The 13,847-nt window shown below is 47.9% G+C and overlaps 1 protein-coding gene across 1 annotated transcript in view; it reads left to right on the forward strand.

The window, feature by feature from the left end:
• TMEM178B (transmembrane protein 178B) overlaps positions 1 to 13,436 on the forward strand; it is a 404,469-nt gene extending 391,033 nt beyond the window's left edge. Inside the window, exon 4 of the mRNA XM_069588576.1 lies at positions 13,166 to 13,436. Coding sequence (XP_069444677.1) covers positions 13,166 to 13,416 — 251 coding nt within the window. The 3' untranslated portion in view covers positions 13,417 to 13,436. The remainder of the gene's footprint in view (positions 1 to 13,165) is intronic.
• The last annotated feature ends 411 nt before the right edge of the window (positions 13,437 to 13,847 follow it).

Consider the following 13,847-nt stretch of genomic DNA (forward strand, 5'->3'; position numbering starts at 1 on the left):
ATGAGTCAACTCTTTGCATGAGGTGGCCAAAGTACTGGAGTTTCAGCTTTAGCATCAGTCCTTCCAATGAACACCCAGGACCGATCTCCTTCAGAATGGACTGGTTGGATCTCCTTGCAGTCCAAGGGACTCTCAAGAGTCTTCTCCAACACCACGGTTCAAAAGCATCAATTCTTTGGCGCTCAGCCTTCTTCACAGTCCAACTCTCATATCCATACATGACTACTGGAAAAACTATAGCCTTGACTAGATGGACCTTTGTTGGCAAAGTAATGTCTCTGCTTTTGAATATGCTATCTAGGTTGGTCATAACTTTTATGAATTACATAATTTATGGGATTTGTAAATATATGATTTGCATAAATATATGTAACCTCGCAGCAACTTCAAGAGGTACAGAAGATACAAAAACTGAGGCTTGGCTTAAGTCAAGTGCATCTGCCTGAATTTAATCATTTTGATCACAGAATGGCTTCCTTGAGAGAAAGAATGGTGGTGATGTTTTAACAAAAGAAGAAAGAAGGGGCACTTGCCTGGTAGTCCAGTGGCTAAGACCCCATGCTCCCAGTGCAGGGAACCCAGGTTCAATCCCTGGTCGGGGAACTAGATCCCACATGCTGCAACTAAGTCCTAGTGCAGCCAAATAAATAAATACTTTAAAAAAAAAAAGAAGAAGAAAGAAGGGAAAGTGTTCTGTGTAGACTAAAAACAGCAAGATATAGCTCTCTCAGTCCCTTAGGCAATAGGTGTTTAATAAATGAATTTTATAATTTAGTAAATGGGATAGCTATAAATGCTGCCTTTGTAGTCCAGAGAAACCAGGGTCAGAGCTTCTATAGCACTCATAAAAGCTTCCCACCTCATGTCACCTAGCAATTTCCAACCCTTCTGTGAGGGCTGCTTCCTTTTACCCCTCCTGGTTGAGCACAAGCTTCGCTGCAAACCCACCAATGTCAGGATGTAACCCCTGGTGGATCTGAAACTGCTCTGAGCCCCAAGCTAAGTTCTGTTACCAAGATGGGTCTCAGGACTGTATTCTGAGATCTTCCAGATCCCATGGTTTGAGTTCCAACAAAGTGCACAAAACTAAGGGTTGTGAGTGAGCACTTTGTCTGGTCTCTGCTGAGAACAAGCGCTCCCCGGTTCGGCACTTGCCCTTTGATGGGGCCAGGAGAGAATGGAGCGGGTGATGGAGATGAAAAGCGGCGAGCATAAATTTTCTTGTCCTTCAGAACAATTTTTCTTCGCCCTTACTTAAAGTTTTCCCTTTCTAATATTATACCTTACCTATAGAAAGCAATTTTAACTTCTCTAAGCTTTTCCACATTTATTATTATGGCTCTGCAAAATAATCCTGCAGAGAGGGTATTATTCTGAGGCTGAATTTCTATAGAAACAAAAATGCTTCCTGAAATCCAAGGTACCCATTGAAACACAAAGTAGGTAGGCACAGACATGTGTGGGCATGCACACACACACATACACACACACACACACACTTCACCATCCACAAAATGATTTAGGAGAAAGGAGAGTGGGAGGGCCAGCCATGGTATCTCTTTTATTCCCTTCTGTCTTTCCAAGTCCATATTTTCACTTAAAAGTTCCATAGCTGTTTCCTCCAGTGATATGGATTAACTGCACAGAGCCGTGTGTAATACAAAAGGAGACGTTGCTGCCCTGCCAGCTCTGGAGGAAGTTACAGTGCAGCTGAACAGAAGCTAAAACAGGGAACAAGAGAATGTTCCTATAGCTAATCGTCGGATTGCCTGTTCCGGACTGAAAATGTTTCAAGGATTCTGAAACAAATGTGGACCGTCTCATGCCAGGCACACTCAGAGAAGACTTCTTGGGAGATTCGGGACTTAGATTGGGCCATGAAGGAAAAGGGCCAGGACAGCTGCTAGGACTCTGTGCAGACCGGTCAGAGGGTGGAAATGGCAGAGTCCAGTCTAGGAGACGGGACAGTGGTGGTCTGGCCTTCGTCAGTTCCCATCCTGACATTTGAACCCACTGACACTCTCTTCCCAAGAAAGAAAAGGCTCTGTCTTGGGTGTAGAGGTCACCAGTGAACTTGTGATCAAATCTAACATTCTTCTAACCCAGAAGAATAAGTGTTTTGATGGGATTGACTGGGAGTAAATATCAACACCTAGATGAGGGAGACGAGATGGAAAAGAATCCACCTGATGCCCAGCAGCTATCATTTTGCATGGCTGGGTTTAGACACCTGTTTCAGCTACTGGGTGGCCATCAAGCCTGGTAAGTAAGTAAGTGTTAGTCACTCAGTCATGCCCAACTCTTTGCGACCCCATGGACTGCTGCCCACCAGGCTCCTCTGTCCATGAGATTTTCCAGGCAAGGATACTGGAGTGGGTTGCCATTTCCTTCTCCAGGGGATCTCCCCGACCCAGGGATTGAACCCAGGTCTCCTACACTGCAGGCAGATTCTTTACCAACTGAGCTACAAGGAAAGCCCAAGTCTGATAACATAGCCTTATTTTATCATGTATAGTAGACATTCTGTTAATAGACCAATTATTATATATTCACCTGTTGTATCAGAGACAGAGGAGCCTGATGGGCTAGAGTCCACAGGGTCACAAAGAGTCGGACACCACTGAAGTGATTTAGCAGGCATGTTGTATCAGATGACACGTGCTGCCAAAACAACAGCAACAACAAAAAAAAACCCACACACTGGGTAGCTTAAACAAGAGAAATTCATTTTCACACAATTCTGGAAGCTGGAAGTCCAGGATCAAGGTCTCTGAGGCCTCCCTCCTAGCCCTGCGGACAGCCTCCCTCTTGCCGCTCTTCCCGTGGTCTTCACTTTGTGCACGTGGCTGTCTGGTGTCTCTTTGTATGTCCTAATCTCTTCTTACAAAGACTCCAGCCACAATGGCTTACGCCTGGTGCTGGCACTCAGTTGCGTCCAACTCTTTTGACCCTGTGGACTGGGATTTCCCAGGCCAGAAGACTGGAGTGGGTTGCCATTTCCTTCTCTAGCTCAGCTTCCCTACCCAGGGATCGAACCCCCGTCTCCTGCAGATCCTGCACTGGCAGGAGGATTCTTTACTACTAGTACCCAGATTGGCTGACGACCCACCCTAAGAGCCTCATTTTAACCTGATTAGCTCTTCAATAGCCCTATCTCCAAATACAGTCACATTTTGAAATATTGAGGGATTAAGTCTTCAATAATTTATGAGGATACGATTCAGTCCATGACCCCTGTGTTTCCAGATTTGGTGGCCACCCTGGAGATACAGAAAAACCATGGAATGAAGCTCCAAGTCATATTATAGGAATGTAGAAACTTTTCTTTACAGCCAATGGCAACCCAGCTGAACCAGCCAGTCCCTTTCGTCTCTTGAGTTGGGGATGTGGATGACTGTGGCACCATCATGCCTGGATGGAGACCAGCCTTGCACCGTGCAGACACAGCCCCGGGGATCCAGACGCTGCTTGCCCCGGGGGTGTGGTGGCATTCATGCGGTGACTCTGCCCAGAGCAACTGCAGGGTGTGGAGAACAATGGATCGTGTTGTCCTAACTCAGGGCCCCATCCCCTGCAGTGCGTTCTCCCTCGGAGCCTGTCACCACCCCCTGCCTCATCCCAGTGAACCTCGAAGGCACCTTGGCTGTAAAGCCCCATGTGACCTGCCTGCTGGCTGATGCTGACGCAATGGTATATAATTCAGCAGTGATTTATATTCCATGCAGGTCTGAGCAAAGCTATAAAGCGCTCTCGAGAGCCAAATGCTGCTGAGGCGTTTCATCTAAGCAGAGGAAGGGTTTGTGTACATCAGCTTCCCGGGATGCAGAGCACGGTGAGAGGAGGAGGGAACCTTCTTCTGTTTGCTGATTTGCTTTTTTACGGATTTCCAGATCAGAGAGGGGCGGAAGGGGGAAGGTCTTAGGGAGGACTTGGGCTGCTCCCTGACCTCCTTGACACACATGCCCACAAGGGCACATCGGCACAGACTGGGGTCAGGACAGAGGTGCTCTGAGTGCCATAGCAACAAGGCGCCTGACAGGGGTCAGGGATACATGTCACTCCTTATCCCAAGAGCAGAAAATGTCGCCCAGATAGATTTCTGGCCCTGGAAAGCTGCAGAAATTCTACTCCAGTGAAATTTTGGGTGCAACTTGGTCACAGAAGGAATAGCTATTTGGGAAAAATGCCTGTGCACACAGTATGAGACCACCCTGCATTCCTGAGAGAACCTTCACCAGGCCCTCGGTTTCCTAGGCGATGGCTTCTTGAATTAGTAAGAGCACTTCCACTGCCTGGCCCGAGGCTGCAATTTCAGTGCTATTTCTCCACAGGGTCCATGGCTGTGGGGTTCTTGCTGAGGCTTCTCTGACAATCCCTGGAGTGTTCTCCTCTCTCCTCCTGTGTATGCTAAAGCAGCAGCTGCACAGGAAGCCCCATCCCAGCCGCCTTACATACCTGCAGCCACTGCTCCGAAGTGGCCTGAGCAGAAGGTGATGCCAGAGCTCTGAATATCAGCTTAAAAATACCCTAGTTATCAGCCTTCCAGGTGGTACTGGGTTCAAACCATTTGGGGGCTGCAGAATAAGTGCTCCCTGGTGACATTTCACGGCTGCAAGAGAATTAACTGCCCCAAAACAATGATCTCCCAGTCTGGCATTTCTTAACATGGCAACCCATCCAGAGATCCAAGTTTCTGTGCTTCAGGCATTAGATTTTCTGTAACTTAACAAATGAGGAGTCCCAGGTGGCGCTAGTGGTAAAGAACCCACTTGCCAATGTAGGAGACTTAAGAGACACATGTTCAATCCCTGGGTTAGGATGATCCTCTGGAGGAGGGCATGGCAACCCACTCCAGTATTCTTGCCTAGAGAATTCTGTGGACAGAGGAGCCTGGTGGGCGACAGTCCATAGGGTCCCAAAGAATGCTCAACATTCAGAAAATGAAGATCATGGCATCCGGTCCCATCACTTCATGGGAAATAGATGGGGAAACAGTGGAAACAGTGTCAGACTTTATTTGAGGGGGCTCCAAAATCACTGCAGATGTGAAGGAAAGTTATGACCAACCTAGATAGCATATTCAAAAGCAGAGACATTACTTTGCCGACTAAGGTGCATCTAGTCAAGGCTATGGTTTTTCCTGTGGTCATGTATGGATGTGAGAGTTGGACTGTGAAGAAGGCTGAGTGCCAAAGAATTGATGCTTTTGAACTGTGGTGTTGGAGAAGACTCTTGAGAGTCCCTTGGACTGCAAGGAGATCCAACCAGTCCATTCTGAAGGAGATCAGTCCTGGGTGTTCTTTGGAAGGACTGATGCTAAAGCTGAAACTCCAGTACTTTGGCCACCTCATGCGAAGAGTTGACTCATTGGAAAAGACTCTGATGGTGGGAGGGATTAGGGGCAGAAGGAGAAGGGGACGACCGAGGATGAGATGGCTGGATGGCATCACTGACTCGATGGACGTGAATCTGAGTGAACTCTGGGAGTTGGTGATGGACAGGGAGGCCTGGCGTGCTGCGATTCATGGGGTCGCAAAGAGTCAGACGCGACTGAGCGACTGAACTGAACTGAAGCAACTTAGCACACACACACAACTTACAAGCGAGGATTTATTGTTGTAGTCAGACCCATCACTGATGGGTCCTAGGGTGCAGGGCAGGAGGGAACCTGTAGGAAGGGTGACCAGTGTGTCCTACTTAGCCCAGGTCTTTCTCATTTTAGGACCAGAACTCAGACTCCCCAGGGACACACCCTCTACCCAACAACTCCCAGACAAGCTGGGATGGTTTATCACCCTGCTAAGGAAGAAGGACTTTGAAAGAAAAAAAGTCAGAAACTTAAAGATTATGGAGGAAGCACTGGGGATCTGTGTAGCCAAGCAAGTACCTGGAACATACATGTCCCCTGGGGATTAAGACACATCTTTGCATAATGTGTGCTACCACAGACTAGTATATAATCCTATGACTCAGTCATGTTCTGGTAGTGGTTCAAGTTGGAGGAGTGGGTGAAGTGGCCAGAAAGGATGTGGGGTCCAAGGAGAACTGGGGGAGGCCCAAGCCTGAGAAGACAAAGGAGGAAATAGAGAGGGACCTCGAGGGAGAGGGGACCAAGCTTGGATCGAGGGACAGCTTGGAAACGCAGAGAAGAGACAGCCTAGCAGGAAGAAGTTGTCAAACAGCCAGGAAACTAAAAGTAGGGAGAAAGCTAGAATCTGGTATCTGGCGATCAGAGAGCCATTAATTAGAGATGGCTGCACAGCGAAGAGGGTGGTGAGAAAGCTGTACTTGGTATTGAAACAGGAGTCGGCCGTCTGGACATGAAAGCTGTTTCCTCTGTCTCACCCTCACTAAGCCTTATCTGTGTCTAGAGTGGGGATGCTAAGGGGACTGGAGGCACGATGTGGTGATCCCATCCTCTCCCCTTCCAGCCAGATGCTGGCGGGACCAGCAGACAAGAGTGACCGGGGCCAGGCCATAGGTTGCCAGGTGACATTGTGGGTGTGATTCCTGATCATGCTCCAGGTGGGGCTGGCCGTCCAGGGAAGCAGATACTGTGTGTGAATCAAGAGCAAGCATTTATGTTTACAGAGGTCACCGTTACACCCCTTGGTCCTGCCTTCCCGTCCGCAGGTGGAATTTGTGAGGAGGGACTCTAGAGAGGTCTGGAGGACCCATCTGTGTCAGCAAGTCTTGTTAGCACCACCTGCCAGGCTGTGGGAATCTGGGGAATCTGGGGAGCCCATCTAACTGGGCTCCCTGAACTCTGAGTCCAAATGAGTGAGAGTCTTGCTGCCGGAAGGGTAATTAGATTTCATTTCTTCTTTTGACTAGCTGCAACTGACCAGTTAGGGTTGGCTGCCTGGAGGGCATGGCTGAGTAAGAGTCTGAGGCCCCTTCCAGGACCAGCAGGAATGAGGGTTGAGATTGATTAGCTATTTCTGCCAAAGGCATGGACTTGTAACTAATAGAAGGGACATTGAACTTTGCTGTCCAAAGCACAGTTCCTATAATGACAGACCTTACAGGCCCCTTGTGAATGGACAAGGTTAGTGCTTTTCAAAAATGTTTAGATCAAATGAAACTTCACATGGAAACAGATCAGAGCAGGGCTCGTCCTGGCCAAAGGGAGGAGAGAGGGCTGGGAGTCTCTTTTACTCCCTCTTGCTTCCCAGGGGCAGCTCCAGAGGCACTGCCGTGGCACATGGTTTGAAAATCCCTGGAGGAGGGACTGCTTTAGGAGAGGGCCAGAGAGGGTCTCTCTGAGAGGATGGAACTGGAGTTGAGACCCCAGAAGATCTCAAGAAGAACGCCATTTTAGTGAGAGAGCAGCAAGGGCACAGGCCCTGGGGTGAGGACAGGCTTAGCCTGTTTGAGTCACAAAATGTTTTCTCCTGTGACAGGCGTACTGGGACTCTGGGGGGGTCAAGCTGAGAGATGAGGTCAAGGAGGTAGGAAGCATCCACCCAGGTGAGGCCATACAGGCAGGGTAAAGAGGTGGGATTTAAATTTTTTAATATATGGCTGGAAGAAGAAGGTGGGGCATCACTGATCTGCTACAGAGGTTCAGTGGGAAGTGATGAAAGCCTGGCAGGAAGGACGGCGGTGAGCATTTCAGAAGTCAGAGGCGTGATGGGAATGGGATGCAGACATGCCTTCTCAACTCAGGCTTAGAGACCAGGACCCTGGGGTGCTGGGACTGAAGGAAGGATGCTCTCTAGGCCAGGTGAGGACCCCCTTCTGTTTACTGCCTGCAGACACCCTGCTCCTTCTTCAAGACCCTGATTCCTCTGGGAAACCTCCCCTTCCCCAGCATAGTTGTCTCACCATTTACTTCTGGGTATTTTTCCTTCTTTTCCTAAAGATGACTCGATATAGGAGGGACCTTCTAGCTATCTGCTCCAGCTCCCTGATTTACCAATGAGGGTACCAACTGTTCAGAGCGGATGCTAAACTCAGGCCCTTTAATCCCCCGTCTGGCGCTATTTCCACTTCATCCTCAGATTTTCATTTACGTCTGTCTCCTATCCCCAATGAGATTATAAGATTTTTTTTCATCATCTTTTTATTTTAGATTTAATTAAGAATTCTCAAGAACAGCGATCCTATCTTATTCTCCCTTTTATCCCTCTAACATCTAGCATAATGCTTGGTACAAACAGAGAAGTTCAACAGATGTTTGCTGATCGGCTGTCGGGCACACCGTGGGGCCCGCAGCCACAGGAATGTTCCCCTCCTTCCTCCTCATTGCAGCTAACCTGCCTTCCCCAGGCTTGACGTCCCTTAGATCTGGCAGCTGCACTTCTGCTGTCCCTCCTTGCCCGGCCAATGTCGCAGCCAGCTCTGGGTACACAGTGGAGCCTTGCTCCCAAGGGAAGGGCTCGGCTAGTTCTTTTCACTTAATTGGTAACTGTGACTGTAATTAGTGTTAAAGTCTGATTGGAATTAGGCTCAAACCCCAAGACATGGGGGAAATTATTGAGAAAATGTGACCACGCATTAGAACGTTTACCTTTCTTGGATCCTCACTAATCAGTCAGAAAGTGCTCCTGAGAAATAAGATAACCCAGGCTGGAGCCCGCTCCTTGTGTGAGAGGAAGGTTTCATTATTTACCCAAAGCACCACTGTGTGTGGGTGAATGGAAAGAGGCTGTGATCCCCAGTGCTGTAACATCTGTATGTGTGTGTGTGTGTGTGTGTGTGTGTGTGTGTGTGTTTCAATTGCTCAGTCATGTCCAACTCTTTGCAAGCCCATGGAGTGTAGCCTGCCAGGCTCCTCTGTCCATGGGATTCTCCAGGCAAGAATACCGGCGTGGGTTGCCATTCTCTTCTCCAGGGGATCTTGCCCACCCAATGATTGAACCTGGGTCTCCTGCATTACAGGCAGATTCTTTACCTTCTGAGCCACCAGGGAAGCACTTGCCCTTTATTTGAGGTGTGTTTTCTAGCAGAGACATTTAGAATCTCTGTGAGTTTCCCAGAGAACCCCAGGGAGTTGGTGGTGGTGGCGCCGGGGGGTGGAAGTTCTGTACCACACCCTCCCCAGCTGGTCGCAGGCCCACAGGTCTGAGAGTTGGACTCATCACCTTAGGACACTGAGTCTGGCAGGTCCTTGCCCATCTGGGCCTGTTAGCCCACAGACACTCTGGGACTCCATCAAAGTACATTGTTATCTCAGTTATCAGAATAGCAGCGGCAACATGTCCTGCATTCAGTCCGTTAACCGAGGACCCACCAGGTGCCTACTTGGTTGTATTTCCAGTTATTAATGCACATCTTTCCAAACTTGAATTTAGAATTGCAGAAGCACATAAAAATATAATTTCTCACCCGTGTCTGTGGGGGCTGACAGATCCTTCCCCACCTCTTCCCATTTTGTCACACAGGACTTCTCCACAGGTTGCACAGATGACCTGCGTAATGGACCATCTTGAGTGAGAGCCCACAGTTTTTTCCCACCTATGGGAATATTGACAAAAGCTAACAAACCACAGAAATTTTTAAAGGTTGCCAAGTCACAGAACAACTGACATGACGTGAAGGCAGGAAGATACCCTAACTAATCCTATTAACATAGCAATAAGATGTAGGTAAGCCTGGTGGGCTACTGTCTATGGGGTCGCACAGAGTTGGACACGACTGAAGTGACTTAGCAGCTTAGCAATAACATGTATGTTATCAACAAAATGGGCCATGTCCAATTGGTAGGTAATTAGGTCTATGTGGTAATTAAGTCATTAGGTCTTGATTTATCAACCACATTCTTTCTGTCCTGTCCAGTCTGCTTGCAGCTGTTGTTGTTAAGTTGCTAAGTCATGTCTGTCTCTTTGCGACCCTATGGCTGCAGCATGCCAGGCTCCTCTGTTCTCCTGTATCTCCTGGAGCTTGCTCAAACTCATGTCCATTGAGTCATTGATGCCATCCAACCATCTCATCCTCTGTTGTCCCCTTCTCCTCCTGCCCTCAATCTTTCCCAGCATCAGAATCTTTTCCAATGAGTTGGCTCTTCACATGAGGTGACCAAAGTTTCGGAGCTCCAGCATTGGTCCTTCCAATGAATATTCAGGGATTAATTTCCTTTAGGATTGACTGGTTCGATCTCCCTGGAGTCCAAGGGACTCTCAAGAGTCTTTTCCAGCACCACAATTCAAAAGCATCAATTCTTTGGCGCTCAGCTTTCTTTATGGTCCAACTCTCACATCTGTACATGACTACTGGAAAAACCATAGCTTTGACTATACAGACCTTTGTTGGCAAAGTAATATCTCTGCTTTTTAATATGCTGTCTAGGTTGGTCATAGCTTTTCTTCCAAGGAGCAAGCATCTTTTAATTTCATGTCTGTGGTTACAATCTGCAGTGATTTTGGAGCCCAAGAAAACAAAATCTGCCATAGTTTCCACTTTTCCCCCATGTATTTGCCATGAAGTAATGGAACTGGATACCATGATCTTAACCTTTTGAATGTTGAGTTTTAAGCCACCTGTTTCACTCTCCTTTCACCTTCATCAAGAGACTCTTTAGTTCCTCTTTGCCTTCTGCCATTAGAGTGGTATCATCTGCAAATCTGAGGTTGTTGATATTTCTCCCAGCAATCTTGATTCCAGTTTGTGATTCATCCAGCCCAGCATTTTGAATGATGTACTCTGCATACAAGTCATATAACCAGGGTGACAATATATAGCCTCAATATACTCCTTTCCCAATTTTTAACCAGTCTGTTGTTCCACGTCCAGTTCTAACTGTTGCTTCTTTATCTGCATACAGGTTTTTCAGGAGGCAGGTAAGGTGGTCTGGTGTTCCCATCTCTGCTTGCAGAACACCCTTAAAATAGTGTCCCTCAAGTTTTACCAGCTATTGGCAACTTGCGAAGATCATAAGGTCAAGATCAATTTTCTTGAGGTCGACCTTCTCTCCCAGAACAGATCACTGGACTTAATCAGCAGGACTACGCCCCGGTTGATGAGAAGAAACATCTCCCTTTTGTAAAGTATCCTGTGTAGGTACAGTTTATAGAGAGCTCTTGGGTGACTTCAGTCACATCCAGAGCTTCGATTTACAAGATGTTGACTCAGTCCATGTCTCTAGCTCAGAAATTTTTACCAGGCCCCAAACCCGTGGTCCCAAGAGCCTCAACATCCCAAGGGCAGCTCAGACTTGAACTCAGCGTGCACACACGCTCATACACACACATGCGGTCTCTCTCTCTCCCTCACTTCTTTTCCTAAATCTAAATTTTAGTAAACAATGTCATGCATACCAGGTTTCTAAACCAGAAATTGAATGCGTACTTGAGGCCCAAGCATTCAAGAATTTGGATTCTTGAAAACTGGTGTCAAAATGGAGCCTTCTCCAGCTCTGGCTCTCCCAGCCCATCACTGTCTCCTTCCCTCACCCCCTCTGCTTCTTCCCTCACCTGGATCCATGTCTCAGTGTTATACACAGAACCTCTGCCTCACACAGGGTCTCCTCGCTAGGCTGATCAACAGAAATCACCTGAGGAACTTTTGAAAAGGAAAGCGCCCCATCCTGGCCCTCAAGATTCTAATTCAGAGGTTCTGGGGTGAGATGTAATCCACTCTGGGCACCCACTTAGAATTCTGTCTGAACCCCAGGGCAGAGCAGGAGGGACCCTGGGTGCTTTGTAAGCCCCCAAGTTTGGGACCATTGTTTTTCTAAGGAGTGATGGTACCGTATGTGTTTGTACATGATGGCTGTTGCTACACAGACAAACACATACACCTACATACTTCCCACACACACAGTTTCATTTATGCCAAGTCCCCTCTGACGCACTGCTTTGCTTTTAGCTGCCTCTACCAACCATCATCCACTAAACAGCAAATCAGTCCTGGCCTGCGCCTTCCTCCTTTCTCCTCTTGACACAGCAGGGTCCTCCCTGGACTCCCTGCCTCTACACTGCCCTCTGCTCTGCTCCTGACTTAGTGACCTTTGGAAACGCAGATCACCGCCACTAAAGTGCTTGGGCCCCTGCAGTACTATCAGCCCCAGCTAGCCTTCCCAAACGTTGCGTATTTCTTCAAGCTTTTACTGTCCCATCTGCAGTGACAGAGAAAACAAGACACAGGGAATATCAAGAAAAGCTCTTGAACTCATTTGCGGTACATCACATCTCTGTTGGCTAAAAGTGGGCTTGGGATTCTCTTTGATAACGTTCTGTTTCTTGTAGCAGCCTTCTCGCTGGAGGTTAATATGAGCAATGGCTTTCTTGTTTGTCTTTGTTTTTCTTGAGTTTTTTTGGCTGGTTTGTTTTGTCTTCTATTTGGCTGTGTCAAGTCTTAGTTGCAGCATATGGGATTTTTAGTTGGGGCCTGTGGGATCTAGTTCCCTGACCAGGGATTGAATGCAGTCCCCCTGCATTGGAAGTGTGGAGTGTTAGCCATTAGACCATGAGGAAAGTTCCTAAGCAATATGTTTTGGTTTTGTTTTAAGGAGCATCATAAAATAAATTTGTGAAATACCTCGTAAGACTAAGTTGGACAGGTTAACTCACTTGACTGTGGATTATGCATCTTCGTGGGTGAGAAGTCACGTACAAAGTTTCCCAGAGTTACTGCCTCTGCTTCGTCGTAAAGCAGTTTTCTCCTAGGCTTGGTGTTCCACGGAAAACACTTTGGTGAATGTTGTCTTACGGGAAAAGGCTTCCAGGATTTGGACGACTGGTTGGTAAACGGATTAAAGGAAAACCCAATGTTGTATAAGATGTTGTATGTGGAAAAGAAAGGAATAAAGATGTTTTTCTCTCTAAAGAAGTAGAGAAGGGGGTGTTTTCTGCATCTCCAAAGAAAGACAATGAATTTTAAATGCTCTTGAAAAATGAACTGAATGCTCTTCTGCTTTACTTCACCCTACACAAACTGGCCTGTGATTTATGGTTAGGATTCTCCCAAAAGAGAGACGTCCTGAGTTTGTCCAAAACCAGGCAGTTATCAGAGCGTGAGGCAGCCTTGATACTATTCCCCTCTCCGTGAATGTTTCCAAATATCGATCTCGTCAGCAGGTTACCCTTAACCTGCATCTTTTCATTTTTCTTATTCAAGAAAATTAAAAAATGTAATAAACCTCCCTTCTCTCTCTCTTCCTCTCCTTCCCCTCACCTTCTCTGCTGCCCCTCCCCCCTCCCCTGTGTCTCCCCTCCCCCTCCAGGAACTTTCTGCATCATCTCACTGTGCACCTGTGTGGCCGGGATCAACTTTGAGCTGTCACGTTACCCCCGCTACCTGTACGGACTCCCCGACGACATCAGCCATGGCTACGGATGGTCCATGTTCTGTGCGTGGGGGGGCCTGGGCCTCACTCTGATCTCGGGATTCTTCTGTACCTTGGCCCCTTCTGTCCAACCTGTCCCGAGGACCAACTGCCCCAAATCCAGACCCGAGAACGGGACAGTGTGCTAAAACAAGCAGCCCATACTCACACCCACACACATATATATATATAAATATATATATAATATACATATATATGACAAAGCTCAATCAAGACAATGCCAGTGCCAAGGCAGAGTGGGGGTCGGCTCAGGCACCCACACCTCGCCGGACTCTGTGTCGCCTCATCACCGAGATGGGGGAAGGCGTTCCCCTCACGTGGCTCTTCCATCGATCCGTAACTTCTGACTCCGTGGTTTCTTGAGGACAGCGTGAGCATCACCCCTCAAAGACAGGGTCCCAATTCCCACCACTCGCAAGGACGGGGGCATGGAGGGGGGAGGCTGGGAAGAGATGGTGCCTGTGGCCCAGGGTGGCACAGATGTAGACAAGAAAATGCCCTCCGCTGAGCTGACAGGACGGGACACCGCCCCAACCCCGATCATATCACAGAGAAACAA

The sequence above is a fragment of the Ovis canadensis genome, chromosome 4, assembly GCF_042477335.2.
Source record: "Ovis canadensis isolate MfBH-ARS-UI-01 breed Bighorn chromosome 4, ARS-UI_OviCan_v2, whole genome shotgun sequence".
Lineage (NCBI taxonomy): Eukaryota > Metazoa > Chordata > Mammalia > Artiodactyla > Bovidae > Ovis > Ovis canadensis.